Below are 20,849 nucleotides of genomic sequence, written 5' to 3' on the forward strand. Positions count from 1 at the left end.
TTTGTGAGTTATAATTCCTCCAGGTTAGTGATTGCTTTGACAAACTTAAATATTCTGAAAACCTGACTACATCTAACCTAATTATTCTCTAAATTTTCATTCTTTAATCTCAATTGTTTCTACCCCACTCTTAAAAACTACATGCATTACTTACCTAATCAAAGTTCACTTATTTTTTAAAGAATACTGAAGCAAAGCCATGGAATATTTCTGATTTCTCTGTCATTTGTTGTTCTTCTGTCCCCACTAAATCCATACTCTCCCCGTTCCTCTCATTCCTTCAGTAGTTATGGAACTTTTTATTACTCAGCATTTCTAGCCTTTTTCTTCTGAATTCTTGTATTCTTTTAATAGCTATCTTTAGTCGTATCATCATTTCTATTTTTTATGGTCTTTATAAGGTCTTTAAAGAGTTTGCAATACACTTACTCTGGTACCTTATTCTCAAATCTTCTTTGTATCAGAATAATTTGTCTTTGATTCAGTCTCTTCAATACCTATTTAATGTGTTTTGAATCATCATACTTAGCTATTTTCTTACTCCATCAAATATGTGGCAAGCTTCCACTTTCTGATGCATTTTCTTAAATCATTACTGACCTTTCTGCTTTGCGAGTTGCTCAAAACTTCTGTAGTTTTACATTTGGCCCATTAAAGCTTATCCTCTCTTCCATATTTTTCTAACTTTTATGTGGCTTCTAGTTTTCTAATAACCTCCTTTTCCAATATTCAAATGTACAGGCTTTTTTCCACCTTCAGTTCTTTTCAGAATCTTTTTGATTGGCACCATAAATTTTATTCCCTCATCCCCCAAGGATCTAAGGTCCTTTCAAAAAACTCTTTGTCAACAGCAACAATTCTACCTTTTAGTTGTTCATCTTTATTTCCTTTAACCTTGCTCAGTTTGTGTCAGTTTTGCTTTGGTTCTAAGACCATATTAGTTTTACTTAACAAATCTAAGACAAAATTAGGAAAAAGGTTTTAGATAAAACAAGCAGGAAGTGCAATCATAGTTTAAATTTAATAGGCAGACACTTCTTAGCCTTCCTTACCAATAATTTCAAGATTCATGTTTCAGAATTAAAAATCACTTTCACCTTCAGAGGCTAATGATTATCACTATTTATTTTAGGACAGCTGGCTCATCATTTGCCCAGCCTAACTGTTCTCTTTATATGGTGTTACTGATATTCAAATGAAATGTTATACAGGATAGCAGTTATGCCTACACACTCTTATTAGTCACTCCAAGGACCTAACAAGAAATCGTAAGACAACAGATACCACGATAATACAGATGGCATATTTGATCATAAGATGCTTCACTCAAACTGTCAACCCTTAGTAGATAGAGGAGTAGGTGTCTTAATGATATTCTCCTCTTTGCTGCAGCACCGCTAGCGACAATGATCATGATTAGTACAAGACTGTGACATAGAACTTCAGAAACCACAATGTCTCCATTTTTGGCCTCTGGCTTATTTTACATAACTAAGCATGAGGTCAGGTCACCTTCAAACCCTAAGAAAAGGCTAGAAGGATACAGCTCTTCTTTTGCTCTCAGGTTGTACCTCAATACAATTTAAAGGAGACTTGGGCAAAAGACGGCACTGTGTGCTGCAGGAGGAGGTTTGAACCTGTTTCCTCTCTGCAGAGAAGCTAGTTCTTTCTACCTAGTGCCACCAATACCTCTTCAGCGCACTAACTTCCCAGATATCTTTACACGCATCTTGCTAATGAAATCCTTGTGGTCCTAAAACCCGCTGGCAAGCTACATCTTCCTGTAGTGACTGACAGTCTCCATGAGCAAGCAGTCCAAATATTAGTTTGCATCTCATCCATTGATTTCCTTTAACAGGAACATGATGGACACAATCCCAGCAAATTAAGACAAAATCTAGGTGGAGCCTTCCAAGATCAGGATTCCTGTTTGGGCAGAATCCCCCGAGCTGCAGGAGGAAGAAAGACTAACAGCCATGTTTGTGATGCACCATTTTCCACTGACTTCTTCCCTCTAAGGTAACTGTAACAATCCCTGCCTTGTTTTCTGTTGGCAAACTTGGCTGGGTAAGATATTTGGTCTCACAGATGTTTTGGTCTCTCCAACCACTAGCAACCATAGGCCATTAAAAAAATCTCATACTGCCAAATAAAACTATTCTCTTGACAGAAGTATACAAGCATAATTAAACCTGTTACCTAAGGGAAATTTTAGGCCACCAGTAGAAATGGTCTTTCTGAACTAATGTGTACTTAACACGCTGAAACAAATAGGTATATTAGCACATTATTCAGTGCTCCAAAAAATGTCAAAAGGCTCACTACACAGTCACATGTTCCCTCCTATCACATGTAAATATAATGATTTCTGTGGGTTAATTCTAACATTGTATTTTACATTCAAGTACTACATAAAAGACACATGTACGTTTCAGGAAGACAAGCTTACCATATGATAATATAATTTTAAAACTGGAAAATAGACTGCTTCGCAGTGATCTAAAAAAGAATCCAGATTCACCGTGCCTCACTTTTCAAGACTATTTTTCCCCACAATGACAAGTCAAACCAGCATTCCTCACCAACTTTCCAGATTAGAAGGAAGAAAGGTTGTTATGAAGGACAGACCACTACTATGGAACTCCACAGTAAACTTTCTGAAAACTGAAAAGCACATTTTCAAACTAGTTCATTATTTCACACAGAAAATTCAAGTATGATGATTTGGGCAGTTGGTGTTTATTGTAAAACTACATACTTCAATATTGGGAACTCTTTCCTGTAGCTGCAGGAGGCTGCAATCTCCATTATCAATGCAAAGCCTGTTTAAGTTGTGTCTCATTTTTTGTTTCCATATTGAACTATAGCGCACAGCAGGAGATAGGAAATTATTATGCTTGGCTTAGGACTAACAATGGTGTGTCATTAAGTGTTGATGACTGTCTCAAAGAAAAGTAGTTTTCAAGTCTGAACTTGGGGGACAGGCAGGAGACTAAGCAGCAGATCATGGGGAGAAACTTTGATCATGTCTCAGGTTGATCAAAGGGTCACCTGATACTTTTAAAGAAAGACTCTTTGGGCATTTTGGAGACAAAGGTATAAGAGACCAGGAGAGATACTCTAAAAGCAGATAGCGTTTTCAATTGCAAGGCAGGCCATGCTAAATGGAAATTGGCTTTACAAGAGATGAAAAACAAGCCACAATTTGAAGAAAAGTTTTGAGCAAAAGCACAGTACTGAATTCCCCAGAGCATACAGATTTCAACACTGAGTACATTCAGGTAGAAATGGCAGGAAAAGGTTACTATTTGTTTTTTCTTTATTTCTTAAAAGAGTCAAACTGAAGATTCATAGCTTTTTAAAGCCACCACAAAAAATCAAGAATTCAGCTTGTGCAAAATTTCTACCTGATTTCCAAACCCAGTAACATAGATCATCTCTGGCAACAAAACCATCAGACACTACAAAAACAGGCAAACATAACTTTCCTTGCCCCCTGCCTGGCAGTCGTCAGCTTTTGGATTCAGTAATAAAGCCAAGAAACCCCAATGGAATGTCATGCTCCAGGAGCCAGCAGCAGTTCCGTGTACTTTTGAACAGATAAGCAATGACCAGCCAGAAACTGAGAGCTGCATTCTTCAGGAAAACCAAGTCTTGTGGAACGCTGTTTCTCTGTGCTTCAGAGACTCTGTACAGTCTTTGCTCTATCCGTCCTTCTCACCTGGCGTTTACATGTGGCACTAGCTCCTGTGACTGTGTCAGCAGAACCAGTGTAAATATTACTACCTGATGATCCAACTGCCCCAATGCCTGTATAAAGTCTGAGTGGTAAGCACAGACTATGACAGGATTTTCTTCCCTGTGTTTCTCCTATTGATGGCACATGAGACAGGACATTTGCTGTGAAAGACGATTTGAGTTACCTTTAAATAGATATCACCACAGCGGTGAGGCAGCAACTACTTAGATATAGTTTATATTCCTCATTTTGAAAGCCTTCCATTAAAAGGATACACAAATCATCCTGACCTGTGCCTCTGGAAGACAGAAATCCATATGCTAAAGATACCTGCTGTAACTTTATTTCAGAAAATGAGTCTGCTAAATGAGACTGAAGTTCAGCATATTTGGCAGGATATTCACTCACCAAGCTTTCTTATCTGTCAAGAGCAGTAAGAGGGAATTCAGGAAGTTTTACCACTATTTCTTTCTTTATACAGTCACAAAGAAGGAGAAGATAATAAAGGATGCTTGTGCAGCCCTGACAGACAATGCTATTACAGAATAATCATGTTAATGCAGTGAGAGCTTCACTAGGAAACAGTTATTTTTACCCAACACCACTAACTTAAGACATACAAACTTGACAGAGTAAGCCACAATTGAATCTAAACTTATAAAAAGCAGGTAAAACTTGAATCATCAGAATATTTTATTTCCTCTACCAGACATATATGTGCCTAGCAATGGGCAGATGAAAAAAAAAAAAAAAAACAGAGCCAGTCTCTCTTACCCTATTTTAATGACTAGCTCTGAAATGAAAGGAAGAATATACTCTCTTTACCTAAAAAAGGTTTTTACTTTCAAGATGCTGCTTATCTTCTTTTCTAGATTACAAATTAAACTGAAAACAGATCTCAGGTTTGGAAGTAAGAGCTGCAGAGGACAGCAAGCCATATTACAAACATGAATTATTCTACAGAAAGTACTAACGGTTCTTCTAATGTTGCTTGTTTTACTGAGATGCTAAGTTTTGCTGAGATGTAAATTGTATTACAGTTTTTGCCTAGAAATACTAATTTAAATTCAGTAAATTTAAAGAACATACAATTTCTGCCAATTCAAAAGTCCCAGGCCAAAACTTGCTATACTTCTGGATATTGAGGATATGTCCATTACAAGATGTTACATTCCTTTGAGGGAAACAACTAAATAAAAAATATTTTAAATGGAATGAAAAATACAGACTAACTTTGAAAGGAAGAAACTATTCTGTTCACTGGATAACTAACACCTGCAGAGGAACAGTGTAAAGCAACACTTATAAAAGTGCTCTGAAGTCAGGTGTCATTCTCTGAAGACATCCTGCTTCCACTTCTCTGGCTAAGGAATTTGCCAGGCCAGGAGATGCAGTATAGTTTCAATGAGGAAAGGGCTGAAGCATGGGTATGCTCATACCCTTCTTAGGGAATTAGAATCTCATTTTTGATTAGGATAAAAGTACATTTCCTGGACAGCAGGAAGTAGAGAGGGATTGACCAAAGTGTCAAACAGTTATTCAGGCTATGCTCTGGCTGAGAAGTCAGCCCCAGACAGAACAGGAAATCTCTTGGCTATAATCTATGCAAACTGCATCTGCAGGCAGACACATAAACCCTAGAACAGTAAATGCACTCTTAGTCATGATGTAGATCAAAATCACCATAGCTCAGCAGAACTCAAGACTTTTTTAAGGAACACTTTCAGTCCATGTTACTGATGGAACATGAAAGAATGAGTAAGTGACTTGCCAAAAGTCACAGCAGTACAGTGGGAAAAACTCACTTCCAAGTCCTACTTCACCTTGACTTTATTTCACATACTGACATTGCAAAAAAATAACACACAGCACACAACAATACACAGCCCACTGATTTATTGTCTTTTACAAATAGGCCCTTGCAAAGCTAAAATAAACCCTATTTCCAATATATTTTTTTCCAGTGCCTTTCTTGATGAGAAAACAGAGGAAAAAGTATTTTAGTTCAGCATGATAAGACTACACTTACACAAAAATGCACAATAAGTAACTTTTTGAGTTTTAGCTGAAAAATGTCAACTCTCTACTGGAGAAAATGGCTGAAAAAAAGAAATTACAATACAACAATAAGCATGTGAGTATGCAGAGAGAGAAGCAGGGGTACAAATATTCTACCAAAAAAAAAAAAAAGCATATGTTATATAGCTGCTACAGTTCTACTCACTGTATTAGGCACATACGGCAATCCATAAAATTTCTCCTGTGTTTCCTTTAAAATTTCTGTGGTTGATCTTTTGAGAGGATGTTTCCCATGGTAGATTTGGTCCAAGACAGCGTAAAAGACCTAAAGAAATAAAATACATGTTTACCTTTGGCACATGGCCTTTGATAACCAAGAAAGACAAATACAGAAGAAAGGGAGAGGGAAGAAAGGGAGAGGGAAAAGTTTAAATATTTAAGGTTTTTTAAATCTTCTATTTTTAGTATAACATGGAAGGAGAGAAGCAGGTCACTGGAGTACCCTAAGCACCATCCACATGACCTAGCATAAACACGTGTTTAGGTCACTGAGAACACTAGTAGTACTAAATCTCCTGTATTTTTAAGCAAAGTTGGAAGACCTGTCTCTAAGCCCCCTAGAAATTCCCATTTAAAAAATGTTTTAAAATAGAATTAGTACAAAGACTGATAGAATTGGTAAAAATACTGAAAGTCATTCAAGTGGACACAACAAAATAAGCCATTCCAAAATGCCATGCACATGGCCATGAGAATACATCACATCTGCAGGGGCAAGATATGGTCCAGGCAGAGGACATGAGAAGATGCATGTGGAGCTACTGATGCTTCCCTTGTCTTAGCTCCCACAAATAGAAGAATAAATTACTGCAGTGTAAACTTAGCATGATTTTAAACTGCACCAGTAGGGTAGTTTGCTGCAGAGGTAAGAGCTGGTTCATAGGCAATTTTCGTGCAGAAGCATGTAAACTATGACATGAACTCACAGAAGCAGAATACAGATGCATGACTGAATGACTAATGCGTTTGGAGATTAAGAAAGCAGCACCAATGAACAGACTTTTCAGGCAAAGACAGCAAAGCAGAACATCTGGCACTTGAACAGTAAATATGAAATAAGCATGCATGGAAGACAGTGCCAAACTTAACAAAATTCCTGCAGTATTTATGATAGCAAGGGTGACTGAGAATATGACCAACAGAAGCACCATGAATAGGTCTGAAAACTACCTGAAGTAATAACCCTAGAAAACTCACTTTCTTCTATGAGTATAGGCCTCTGTGGCTCTGCAGGAGTTACTTCAGACTGATTTCCCTGTCTCCCTCACCTCTCCAAAACTCCAAACCAAACACCAGAAACTTCAGCATCTGATCACAAAATCTGGCATCCTATTTCAGCCAAACCTTGATCCTCTTTTCTTCTGTCTCCCTGTTCTGCTAGGACCTGTTTGTAGTTGCCTTGCTCTTCAGTGCTCCTCACAAGATGGAGCAGACTACACTGCAGTGGACCTTCTCTACAGTAAAACTTGGAGTCAAGCAGTTTTGCGGTCAGAGAGCTGGAGCAAGAGCTCAGCTCACAGCCAGGAAGTGGGGAAGCGAGAACTGAAGGCCAGTGAATTGGGCTGCCTAAAGAACAATGTGCTAATAGAGAGCAAGGGAAATGAGTCACTCAAGCCAGCTCTAAGCTTTCCCCCCATCCTGGCACATGTAAAGCGTGGGAAGAAAGTTATGAGCCAGGCCACCTGGAGAGCGCAGTGAAAAAATCCATCCCTGAAAATAAACTTGGATGAAGTTTACATCCATAAGCATTCACATCTATGAACCACAGTTCTGTGTGTTTACACAAGGCCTTTGAAATGGGAAAAGGAGATACATCCCAGTGTCACAGGATTTTTGGTGATACCGCTGAGAAGCACACTAACACTTGATATTAAAGTGTAGTCAGAAGATCATTTCTACTTTCAGTATAACACATTTCCCCAAAAAGCTAAAATATAGAAAGGTCATGAAGTAGTTATCTATCTTTATACTTATGTCTTTCCATTTGACACTGACATCGGTATTAATTTGATTCCAGTTCTTTCTAGCTCCTTGTCTGCTTATTAGCATTAAAATGTAAACAGACATACATTTTCCAGCGAAATTACTTTGACTTAAAGACTTTGGGACTTATTTTGCATGGCAAAAGCTTTATAAAAAAAGTGTGGATTCTTTTATCTTTCCTCTTTACTAACTGAATTACATGAGCAGGAAGAAAATGCAGAGATCCTATAGTTATGATGAAAAAACTATTTTCATGTGCTCACAGACTTATTTTTTGAATAGATCACAAAAGAACCTTTAGCTGCTTTCCCCATTGCTGGAAAATTCATAAGCATTTTTATTTTTTTTTAAAGGTCAAATACCACACACATAGCACCTAGTCCTCCATATGGAATACACTTTTTTCTAAGTTTAAAGAAGAGGTATTAGAGTCATTGAGTATAAACACCTACAGGTATTTTTGCAAATTTGCATGCATGGTGTTTTTTCAGGTGTATATATATATATATATATATATATACACATAGTACACACATACTTCGGCATCTGCAGATTAAAATGCAAATTTATCTTAAATGGATTATTATACTTTCAAATCAGTATGAGTAACAATACACACTTCTACAAAGGAATGTGTGCACTTTATATTTACCAGGCAATCAACTTCTCTGGGACATTTTTGCTGAATTAATAAACAGAATGATTTTGCCAGCCAGTCTCTTTCGGAATGAGTGTCTACTTCTGCAGGCATTACAATTGGAATCTCTAAAAACGTTCTGTTAAGAATAGGAAATGAATAATATTGTTGAGCGTGGTATTGTGGTAATTTGGCATGGGTTGGTACTGGTTGAACTTTAATTACAGGAGGGTAATTTTAGGGTAAACAGCCTGTTAATCACTGTAGAGTTGCCAAAGTGTGGAGAACCCTCCAGAGGGGCAGACTGTGAGCGCCAGCAACAGAGACACCCAGTTGTCCGACGCTGCAGGAATCTGAGTCAATCAGAACTGAGTATTTTCTCTTCAACCCTAAAACTACGGAGGCCAGAGTCGCTCAGGGAGAGACCTGGCAGAGATCCCCGATGGCGTGGGGGGCCTCACAGCCTGGCACACGGGGTGGGCAGCGCATGCTGGGACTGCCGCACCAACTGCCAGACTTCCTTCTGGACTGCTCTGTCTCTCCCACTGTGGGCCAGGGAAGATGTGTCACTATATTCTGTACAGAGAGAGATATATTAATTTAAAAAGTGTTTTTATTAAGACTAAAAGTGTTTTTGGTATGTAAGCCCATGTAGTCTCCACACTGACAATGTGGTCTCAAACTGTGACAGGTATACAGCAAATATTTACTAAATGCTAAATCTGTCAGATCTATACAGACACAGAATAAATGAATTGGTGCATGTGAATGCATTTGATCATCACTTCAGCAGCTACTAATCTGTACACTGGCAAATTATTCTAAATTGGTGGACCTCCGGAATAGACGTCCACAGCTAAGCGTTCCTGGTACAAAATTTTATTTTGACCCAGAACTGTTTTTTCCCCCAAAACTTGTTCATAAATTCATCATATTATTGCCCACATTCTTTTTGGATGATAGAGATTTTCATCTATGTCTATATGAAAAACTTTTAGACACAGAAATGTCCATTTCAAAATCAGACTTGCAGAGAGGATTCAAATATTTTCATGTCACAGAGGTATAACCACATGTAGTGCCTTCTTGTTCACACTGCTTGCACAACCAACATTAGCCACAATGAGAACAAGTGTTGCACTGAAAGCATAATTTAAAAATCCATTAAGTTAAACCAGTGAAAAATCCACGCACACACTCAAAACAGTGTAAGCCTGGGTTTAATTAGTGTGACTGACGTATACATTTACAGGTCCACACTCAAGTGTTCTGATTAGTTTTAAATCACTAAAAATCATTGCTCACAGCAAACTGCATATATTTAACTAAGTTGTTTTCTAAATCAATCTTAGTTAACCAGTGCAACTCATGTTTGTAGACAGGGTTACAATCATTTAGGCACCCTTCAATGAGCATAATCAAAAATAATGACTACCTTTTACAGAGGTAATAGAGTTATCTCATCTAAACACTATGCCAACTGTAGTAAGAAAAATTAAATGCTTCTGGCTTAAGGGAAGACAAAGAAGAAAAAGAAATCACAAAAAAAAATCACACAGCAGAAGCTTGTATTATGCTAAACACAGCCAAACTCCCATTGTAAAAAACATGACTGAATGCTAATGTTACCGTTCACATCTGAGAATTCCTGTAGTGGGGCTGAAATAAATTAAACTCCCATTTTAGCACCAGAATTTCCTTTACTTCCTTTGAAGAAAAGCAAAACTAGTAGTTTATTTACAGGAATGACTGATCAATCACATTTCTCCACAGAAAACACAAGTTTTACTGCTCATAACACTGTGAGAGAGAAGTCTGAATCACCTCAGTTAAAAAAAAAAAAAAAGCACAAGGATAGATCTGGTTTTTGACAAAGTTATATTAAAAACATCATGTCCAAAGTAAGTACATCTGATTTTAGATCATTTTTGTTACGTTCGCTTTATTTTTAGAATCATTTTATACTTTATTAAAATAAGGTAAGGTTTTTTCTTTACCAAACTGAAACACTAAAAAAGATTTGAGAGCATATACTAATTTCAAATTAAAAAGAAGGGTTAACCATTTATTTTAACTGTATGAAGCAGTTTGGTGATGTGCAAAGTCAGCAGCAGTAATTAAAGTGTATCAACTGTTCAGCCTTATAGCTCAGCCACCAATTTTGACAGCAGTCTTTTATTAACAACCTGCCACTTTCATTCTGGAGCTGCAGAAGACAATGATCTCGAATCATATTCTAGTAATTAAACAAGTTAGTTTGATTTTAAGGTGCCCTGTATCTCTCAGCCCTGCTACACTTAAATGACCTAAAGGTGCACAACACTTGCATTACTGCAATGAGTTCTTCTTAAATGATTCTGTGAATTTAAGAGCTCAAACTTAAACTATATTTGGGAATTCTGATAATTCAATCATTTTCAAAAGCTGTGTTTTTCAAGTTAGGTATTTTCCTATACATTCAGGCATTTAGCTTCAAACAGCACAGAATATGTTAAGCAAAATACACATGAAAATGAATGTCAAAAAGAATTCACTTTCCATAATTTGCATGTATTTAGATAATATGTGTTTATATTAAAATAAACATTTCTGAAAATTTTAAGAGATCAAAATATTTTCTGTAAGTTTTGGATATGGACTAGAGACTAGAATGCAAAGACCATACCTGGAGTTGCATATCAGCTGCAGCACACACTTTTTTGGATTCACACAGTCTTGACACCATGCTTTTTGGTAGTGGCTTGAATAAAAAAAAGTCAACACATATTTAGAATAGTTGAAAAGTTTGTAAATAGTAGGCTTACTACTAAGGAAGGCTTAAGACACACAGAAAAGACTTATGGTGGTAGTTAAAACATCTTTGACTTCTAAGTGCTTTGCACTGAGGAATTAAGAAGGAGGAAGGAAATCTCATTTTCTGCACAAAGCATTAAATGGGAAATTATGATATTGGCAATAATTTACATAGCAATCAAGATATCACTGCACTTCAGTGTTTGATTTTTTATAAAATGATCTTCTGTTCCCTCGCATGCCTGTTAAAACTATTATGACTATTTCTAGAAATAAAGAACAACAGATGGGGCTGTCAAAGTCTTCCCAGGTCATTCCATCTAATCTTCAATAGCAGATTGTACAGTAAATTCTCCTGGGGGTCTTTCAGCATAGTTTATTAAGACTTACATGGATCCCCATACACATCCCACTGAGGCCAGCAGGGTTTTTGTAACTTCAACTGGGACAGAATCAGGCCTTCTATCCTTATCTACATAAAAATGTGGATACTGAACAGAAAATATCTACCTTCTGAAATTTCTAACAAAGCTGAATTTATTCCACTTTTTCCATATTCCAATTACCCATGACACCGCAGGCTGAAAATGAGAGACATTTTTCAAGTCATTAAGCAAACTCCTTTTGACTTTCTATCCAGATCTCTGGAAATACATCCAAAGATTGTTTAATGCCAGATTTTTAAGAATACCTGTGTATGAATCCTTGACCTTACATTTCTTGCCAGGGCTTCCTGAAGCCTTTCAATATATGTTTTTCCTAGTAAGCATATTCCTTTTTGCCAGCAGTTTTATTAACCCAGAATATTAAATTTGGTTAAAATAACTGAGTTCTTGCTGAAATATTAGAAAAGATATTGCAGGTTGTTCAATGTAATACAGATGTTTGGTATTACACAGAATTCTAAAAGCATACCTATACTTTTACAGTGTGTTGAAGTGTTTAAGAAATAATACAAAGTTTACAGATTCTGATGGCAGAGACATATGTTTAGATTCTGTGCAAATGATATGACTTCAAGACAAACCATATGATGTTCACAGAATAAAAAGCTAACTGCAAAAGTCATATGTAAGTGAGGAAAATGTTATCAATTAACTCTCCGGAATCTGGAAGTTGAAGCAGATAAGAAAAAACTCTCAAGTTGCACAGCTGTTTTATGTAGTAGCTTGCCAAGGCTTGTTACCTCTTTTCCAAGATAAACGTTAGCTGGGTCGAGAATAGGATAGAACAACACCCACTATTTTCCCTGTCATAGATGTGCACAGTTGTTAAATTTCAACACAGAAAAATGAACCAATGAACATAAAGTCTGTCCTACAGTGCATCCCTGTCATGTCAGTATTTATCCTTCCCAAATACAAAAATTCTGTTTCAAATTACATGATGGTTTTGGACCACTAGAGTAGGAGTAAATGGGCAATTATCCACCGTAAAAAAAGATGTCACCACTTGACTACCTTGAGGTTCCATACTGGATTTAGTAGTATTTAAAACAGTACTTAATTATGTAGAAAGGCTGCTAAGGCAAGCAGTAAGATAGCAAGATGTGCAAATGGTAAAAAGCACTTTGGCTGGGTAACTCTTCTCCTGGTTCTATGAACATGTCGTGTCTTATTCCCTTACATATGCCATATGAAGCATGTACTTCAATAACTTTTCATCCTGGAACTAAAGTGCAGTGGGTTTGCAATAACACAGTTTTAGCTGTCATGGGAAAACCCCTTTTTCTGTGTAACAAAGCCTATAAAATTTTGAACATATTTTGTTATAAGCACGAAACCTATCAGAAAATGTTGACAGTTTTTTGGAAGTTTTCATTTCCTAGCAAAGCAGTGCATTATGGAATAAGACAAAACTGACTTCTTTTAGGGGTGCTTGTATTTTGAATACTGGATGGGAATTCTTAAATTGTAACTTTTCAGTGTTAAAAAAGCTGAAAATATAAAAGGTTGGCAACAGCGAACGTGTTTATTTTATGCAGTTATAATTTAATAATGTTAAAGTCAAGAGCACTCCTATAATTAAGGTCAAACCAGTTCTTTCAACATAATGGATTTTCAATTTTATATTTCAGCTGTATTAAGTAACAGCAAGAGGAGTTAAGTGTACAGGCTTTTAGTTGGTACACAAAATAAACAAAACAAAGAACACTCAAGACTTTGCTAATTGGCATTTTGGTAAACAACAATGCCACAGATCCTCACTGAATCGGGAATCCAAGTTCCCAGAGAGCAGAAAGGGTCTGCAATGCGGACGGACACCACACACCCACCCAAGGCAGCCGGCCATACCCAGCCCTGCTCAAGAAACTCCTGAAGCAGGTCTAAGTCTCAGTTCAGAGCTAACCATTCCTTACAGACCCTCCTTGTCATGTTTTTACTGTTGCCTACTTTTGACTGTACTGCAAATAGCTGGGAAGACTACTGAAAAGGCAGCCTCTGCATTCACCCATCTCCCCTTTACCTTCTGCTATCAGTGTCTATCATATTCTAAATTGCATTCCTAAGGGGAAAACCAGAAATGATCATTAACGATTCTGGTGTACTCACCAAAGAGAACGTTCAAAGTTGCCCAATTCTCTCTGCACAGGAGATGGTCTAGCATCACTTTCTAGAGACCAAGTAAAATGTAGATAATACCAAGAGCCTCGAAGAAAATTCTTATCTTTTTTAGCAGCCCTACAATCAAACAATCAATGTAGATCTACTCTGCCTCTGTTCTCTGTATGAGGTGTAGTAGCAGCACAAGCAACTCACAGCAGAGGACATACTCATTAATCAGACAAGCTTCTCACATAAATGCCAAATCAAAAGTAGCAATAGCAAATTGCTACTGCTGCGTTCCCTGTATTCACAGTTGTGCCAGTTCTGTTGGAGTTCCCTTGAAGATCAAACCCTATTGTTTGAGCAGATAAAAATTAACAGGAAATCACTCTTATGACAATACCTATTGACAAAAAAGCACAGGAGAAAGATAAAAATGTTGTATTTGTATTAATCAAACAGGGTTAATGATCTGGATCACAGATTACGTCAGATCATAACTCACAAACTAAGCAGAATTTGACACCAGAAAAACAATGGCAAAAATTAGATTAAGTTGAAAGAATGATAAAGAGGAGATCGCTTATTCTTCCCAGAGCACCTCTGGGATTTTAAAACTTAAGATTTCAGGGAACGAAAATTAGACTGCAGAGTCTTTTCAAAGACCACCACTCCACTCCGGAGTTTGTGTCTGTGCATGTCAGGCATACAGATATACTAAGGTCTTGAATGTACTGAGGAAGGTGTACTGTTTTAGGTAACAGAGACTATTTCTCATACTCTGTTAGGATCTCATATAGGTCCTTAATAGGTAGCTGAATGGAGGAAAAAATGCAGCAAAAGGATTCTTTTTTTTATCCTGAAAGATGAGCTATCTGATAAAACCAGAGCCAAACTGTCATCTTCTTTCCAAAAGAAAGATTTTACAGTGCTTTGGCTAAAATGATTTTAATCGAATAACCATTCCAGTTTTTAAATTTAAACATTGCATGCTTTACTTTGGGTTCTTCTTTTCCTTCCTTTTATGTTAAGTAACTTTAAGATCTTGGCATGAATTTTTCAGCATGTTTGCCATGGTGGCTAAAAGAACAAAATTCCCTGTGTTCCAGATTCCCAAGGCATGCTTAACTCTTTACTGCTATGTAGTAACAGGGACCTGTTAAGACTGTTTACTATCTGTGGGTTTATTCTTATAATCACGATAATACAATACTGCCTTTGTAATTCCATCTCTGTGAAAAATGAAGTAAGTTCAAATTTGAACAGCTGAAATACTGGCCTTTGTTCAAGAGAGCCTCCAAAAGACACTCAAGCTTAAAATGAGTTAGCTCAACAGACCTACCACATCCCCATGCATTTAACAAACAAAACTAAACAAACAAACACAGTGATGGAATGGTACACATTCCCCAGATTGTCTACTTAACATTGTTACAAGCTCATTTTGGTATGTCTCGACTTCATGAGCTTACCTTAGTAATTCAACTTGAGTAACTAATTAACACAGTCCTCTATATTCTTTTTATCTCATGGTTTTTTTGTTTTGGGTTAAGATGAAAGGAAAAAATAGGCTTGCTACTTTCTTGGAACAAAATATTTTTGTGCTGACCAGTTCTCTGAATTAAATTCACCAGACCTGTTCCTTTTGCCAGACGAGCTTGCAAGCTCTTGAGCTCCTCAGTACTCACAGCAGAACTGTCCAAAACGCACAGAAAGCAGAAACAGGCTTCCTATCAGCTTCAACGTTTTGAGGTCAGATCCTTATTGGCCACATCTATGTGCATAATACATTCCCACCTTGGAAAACTTGCCCATAGAATCTTTTTTTTCCTTCAGTGTTACTCAACAAACAGTTTTCAACAGTTCATATGTTTCAACAACCAAAACAACATCCCTTTCCCCCTCCTCTTCCCATAAACAAAAGCGCTGATCCTCAGTGAGGACTGCAGCTCAGGACCAGTCCTTCTACAATTGACTTTTATGGCAAAAGCAATCGGAAGCTGAGATTACACTATGAAGTTTTACTGACATAATTATGTTTAGTAGGAGTGTTAAAATCACACCACCTAATTCAACAATTCTGTGTAAAAACCATAGCATAGATGCAGCAATGCCAAAAGAATACTTTTTCAAATTATCTGTACTGCCTCTTCAACAAGAAGTTAGGTCAGTAAAAAACCCTCTTTTTCTGTCTACCCCTAGCAGAACTCTGTTGGTATAGTTATTGCAAGAAAGATTCTTCTTGCATGTAAAAGCTCAGTGTCTCTTTATTCATAAGAGGAAACTTGATAGAAGTTCTCATATGGAACAAAATTTGGACGAAATGTCTTTCCAAATTTCACATTTTAACTGTTTTTCACCCAGCTTCCTTACTCCTGCTTTAAAAGGGGGAAAAATGGACTCATTTTTCTTTCAAATAGCTCAAAAACTGGAGAAGAAAATGTTGATTAAACTTTCTATATGCATACAAAAAAAATGATTCAGGGAACGAACAGGAAACATAAGCCCCAAAAGGATTTTTGTGAAGTTTTAACAGTAAGAGAGTAAGGATTTACTATTCCAAGTACTTTGCAACCTATACACAACCAATATAAGTAATTGCTGTAACAATAACAATTTCATGAACAGAAAAGATGGCTTCAATCTACTTGTATTTAGATCACAGATATAGAAATCTGGTATCAACCTCTTAAAACTGGCTTAGATCAATCAACATAAGCAAAAGCAGATTTATGTAATTTAGATAATGGTTTAAAAATACATTTTAAATTCAGAAAAAAAAAGCAATTAAAAGGAAGCAGTCTAAAACCCTCAAGAGACACACAGTAGTTTCAGGCTCTTTTCCTAATCTTCCAGCATAATCCATTCTTGTCCCCCTTCAAGACTGAATTTCTACATTAAAGCTCACTCAATTGCTCTCTGAAAGGGCAAGATTTCACCACCAATAAACAGAAGAAATTTTTGGGAAGTGCCAAATGGGACACAGGGCCTGGTTCTTAGCTTTTGCACTGCAACAAAACATGGTTTAGATCTGTTAAGCCACTTTGAAGACACAAAGCCATAAATAATGTTCCACAAATCTCTTTCAGATGTTTTACTCAAGCTCATTCTCTGAATTCATATGCAAGCAGATTAACTCCACAATGTTTAAACACTGTATGAACTTTATAGAAAACACTAGAAAGTAATAATTTAATACGTGAGTTCAAAAATACAAACGATGAACACTCCTGAACTGAGTATTTGTAACTCTCAGTTTTCAAGTAGGCTTTCCTAGTGCTCAGCAGGATTGATTGCTCTGTAAGAAAGCAGATCTATGGAGCAAATTTCCCCGATAATATCTATCAAAATGGAAGTTATGCAAACTATTTTTCTAACTGAACAGTTACAGCAGAGGCAAACATAATTCCACTTTCATAATACTGAAATATGCTGAATGTCTAGTACTGGATAAAAGGCTTACAGAAAGTGTAACCTTATACATTTTAAAAAGCTTTCTTGTTTTCACATCGATCTGTAGTCTATTCTTCAGTCACTGCAACATCTGAGTATTCTGAAATCTGCCTCAATCAAAAGCATTTGAAAAAGATCTGTGTTTATTGTTTACTGGTTTGTATTTTTGACATGGTTGTACAAACATAACTCATGCTATGCTGCCATGCATAAATAATCAGCAGCCACTGAAAACCACCTTTTTCCAGAGAGCACTGTTTTCTAAATTTCTAGGAGAAAGTAGATCCTTGCATTAGACTGGCATAAAATATGTAAAAAAGAATCAGTGTTTTAATACAGAGATTCTTGATTGCCAGGATCTAACTACCAAATGTCCTAAATAAAGCAGTACAATTTTATCAGAAAATATTTCAAACACTACCCTACACTGTGCTAAAAATGTTGTTTTAACACTGCAGATCATTTACATATCATCCATGATTTGGTATCTGAGCTTTATTTTAAGACAGACTTCACACAGTTTGATACTGAATTACTATCTTTGTCAGCACTTACCTGCAATTAAAGTAAACATTCCACATGACATAATTTACAGACAAGTTGTTCACCTACTAGACTAAATTTTGGTTGACCAAGAAAAAAAAATGTTGAAACTTAGAACTTCATATTTAAGGAGCTGGTATTCTTTTACTGATTACATTTATCTTTTCTGCAATGAGAGCAGTAACATTTTTTCTGAATAATTAAAATAATTTATATCCATAGTTTATTTCTACTTCAAGCATTACTAACAAATAACACATGAAAATTTGATTTTTTCTTGAATACCTTTAATCCTATTTTCAATATTTTACATATTAATATTCCCTACCTGTCCAGTTTTATAATGCCTTGCAAACTGATTAACCACTCGATAGTCATTTGCAAAGTACTCCATCAGAATTGAGGGAACTTCAGCAAAATCAGTAGGACATCTGGTTCCTAGAGGTAGAATAATTGAACATATTAACATATAGTCATTTCCATTAACACAAATAGCTAACTCTTCCCAAAAGGTTTTGCAACTTTCAGTTTGGACTTTTGGTGAACTGTAATGTTCTTCCATTTATTAAGTCAATATTTTATTTCCATAGCATTATTGTACATATTGCCAGAAAAGCTTCATTATAATCCTACATATTTTATTATAAATCACAAAGTAAAACAAAATATTTGAACAGCTGGGTGAGGCACCTTATAAAGCTCTGGATCACACCCTTTTTTAAACTAAACCAGACTGTAGCCCAACTGGCCCTACATGAAACACCAAATCTATTTAGCTGTCCTAAACCTAAATCAAACTACAATGTAAATAAAACTCTGCCTTAATCCCATTCGCAGTTACAATTTTTACCTTCCATCTGTTTGCTGAGCTTACTTATGCTTCATATTAACCTCACTTTACAATACAAAGTCAATCATCCAAAGAAAACTCCTGCAGATTCAAGACATGTTCTAAGCGCAATGAAGTAGTATTTTGCAGTCAGTATTTTCAAAAAGCACTTTCACAAAAACCTTCTTTATTCTATTCTTTATCAGTACCTTACATGTCTTAGCAACTTTCATTATGTAACCCATTACCAAACCAAAACTGCATTTCTAATTCCTATATAAAAGTTAGGGATGTACAAAGCTGTTGTTTTAATAACAGAGATCCACTGGGTCATCACCTCTATTCCTGTCTACTAGAGACAACCTCAACATTCAAAACCTGTCTTAAATGTAATTATGTTTTTTGTTTCTACTATTCCTTCTTGGACCCTATTTGTGAAAATCACTCCTTTGAATTTAAAAATCTTTCTCTAATTTTTAATCTGAATTCATAATCTATTTGTAATCAAATTTTCAGATCAACACTGCTCTTCCGTATAAACACCATTTTCCCACAGTTATTTAGTTATCCTAAACTGGGAGAAATTATATTCTCTTTCAGACATCATTTTCCTAAGGCAAAATAATTAAAGTCCAAAAGTCTGTCCATTGTCCTGTAGGTCTTCTCTGCACCTGCTTCAGTTTGAATTCACCTTGAGAGCAGAGATACAGAACTAGGCACCGCATGCTATATGAGGTTTCACCACTATCTTTCTTAACTATACTAATACTTACTATTTCTAATAGAAACACATCTGATACAGTCTCAGATCACATTTCCCTCCTTTCGCAGTCACCACACGTTAGCTATTTATAGCCCTGTGTTAACACACAAAACTGTTTTTCTGCTCTTCCACCACTGTTAAATGATAAGCTCCATTTGCCAGCAGAAATTTTCTTTGTATTCCTTGAATGCATGATCTGCACCAGGCAGTTCTGAATTGCATTTTATTTCTAACACTGCAGTATTCAGCCATCCAGTTCTTCTTGTACAATATCCCAATCCTTCTTTTATGTCATTACATTTCATTAGTACATTTTTCCCTTTTGTTTGAAAAACATTAATGGAAAGCCTAAAACAAGACTGGTCCCAAGAGGCATGCCTGCAGCGCTACACTGATGTCTCTCTAGCCATGTATGCTTTCCCAGTCCTCCTTTATAAAGTGACAGAAATCTTTTACTAACCATTAGAGAGACTTTTGAAAACTACTTTGTCTTAAAGTCAGAAAGGTAAAAGGGCAGTTATCTGGGATAAGTTATTCCTCCTGTAAAACAAATGTAGCTATTTTCTATTGTACTGTAAATTAAAATGGAATACAAACCAGGCTAAAAATAAGAATCTTTTTTCACATGTGTTCAGTAAACAAACAATAAATTTGTACAATAAAATGAAGGATTAGCAGAAAAAGATGCACATCTTAAGTCATAAATTTCCTATGTCCAGTATTATCCAAGTTTGGGGCCTACTGGTAGCAGAATAGGTTCCTGAATATTCCTCAATGTAATCAAAAAAGGGGGGGGGGGGGGCAGAAGAGTAAGGAGGTTGTCAAATACTCAGTTCATCTCAACTGGAATTTAACATTTTTTGTTCTCACTATAGCCTGTAATCATCTGATTCCACACTTTGCTATTCTAGTGCCTAAAGAGAGCAGATGGCCCCTAACAGACGTGTCTGGGATGAGCCATTTGATTATCACACATTCCAAAACGTAAAAAAATGTTCTCTGGAGAAACACACAACTGGCCTCTGATGCTGCTTTTGTAACACTAGATCAGGACTGAAATCCCCTAGGAAGCAAGACTGCCTGCAGCTAAGGCAACTCTGAAACCATACACAAGGGCTCCTGGAATGTCTGAGCCTCAAAATCAGCAATTTCCTGCCCCTTCAAGACTTTCTGGCATGCATACACATCTGATACTCTCACCCACATCAGCAGAACCCTCACTAAAGCAGTTACTTTGGCGATATAAGTACCAAGAATGCCCTGGAGATCAAGAGGAGTGAGGCCATGTGTGAGAAAGGGGTGGGAGAGAGAAGTACTGAAAGAGTGTATACAGTGTTTATTTGTTTTAACAATGTCCAGTAGTAACATTTATAAACAACTCAGTTTATTTTAATGTTAAGTGGGAGACTTAAGAAAGATTCCTTGTTTTTTTTGTGTGCAATGCATCTGTTGGTAACAAATATCTCTAACATGGACCCTTCTTA

General features: G+C 36.5%; 1 protein-coding gene across 3 annotated transcripts in view; it reads right to left on the bottom strand.

Moving 5' to 3' along the window:
• Positions 1-20,849, bottom strand: part of MIPEP (mitochondrial intermediate peptidase) — an 80,487-nt gene that overhangs the window by 22,747 nt on the left and 36,891 nt on the right. For all 3 annotated transcript variants that reach the window (XR_010883288.1, XM_067290470.1, XM_067290464.1), the window contains exons 14-16: positions 18,102-18,211; positions 11,104-11,178; positions 5,964-6,083 (exon numbers count right to left, since the gene is read on the bottom strand). Coding sequence is in view for 2 of the 3 variants with exons in the window: in XM_067290470.1 (XP_067146571.1) it covers positions 5,964-6,083; positions 11,104-11,178; positions 18,102-18,211 (305 nt within the window). In the remaining variant the exon portion in view is untranslated. The remainder of the gene's footprint in view (positions 1-5,963; positions 6,084-11,103; positions 11,179-18,101; positions 18,212-20,849) is intronic.

Source organism: Apteryx mantelli, chromosome 1 (genome assembly GCF_036417845.1).
Source record: "Apteryx mantelli isolate bAptMan1 chromosome 1, bAptMan1.hap1, whole genome shotgun sequence".
NCBI lineage: Eukaryota > Metazoa > Chordata > Aves > Apterygiformes > Apterygidae > Apteryx > Apteryx mantelli.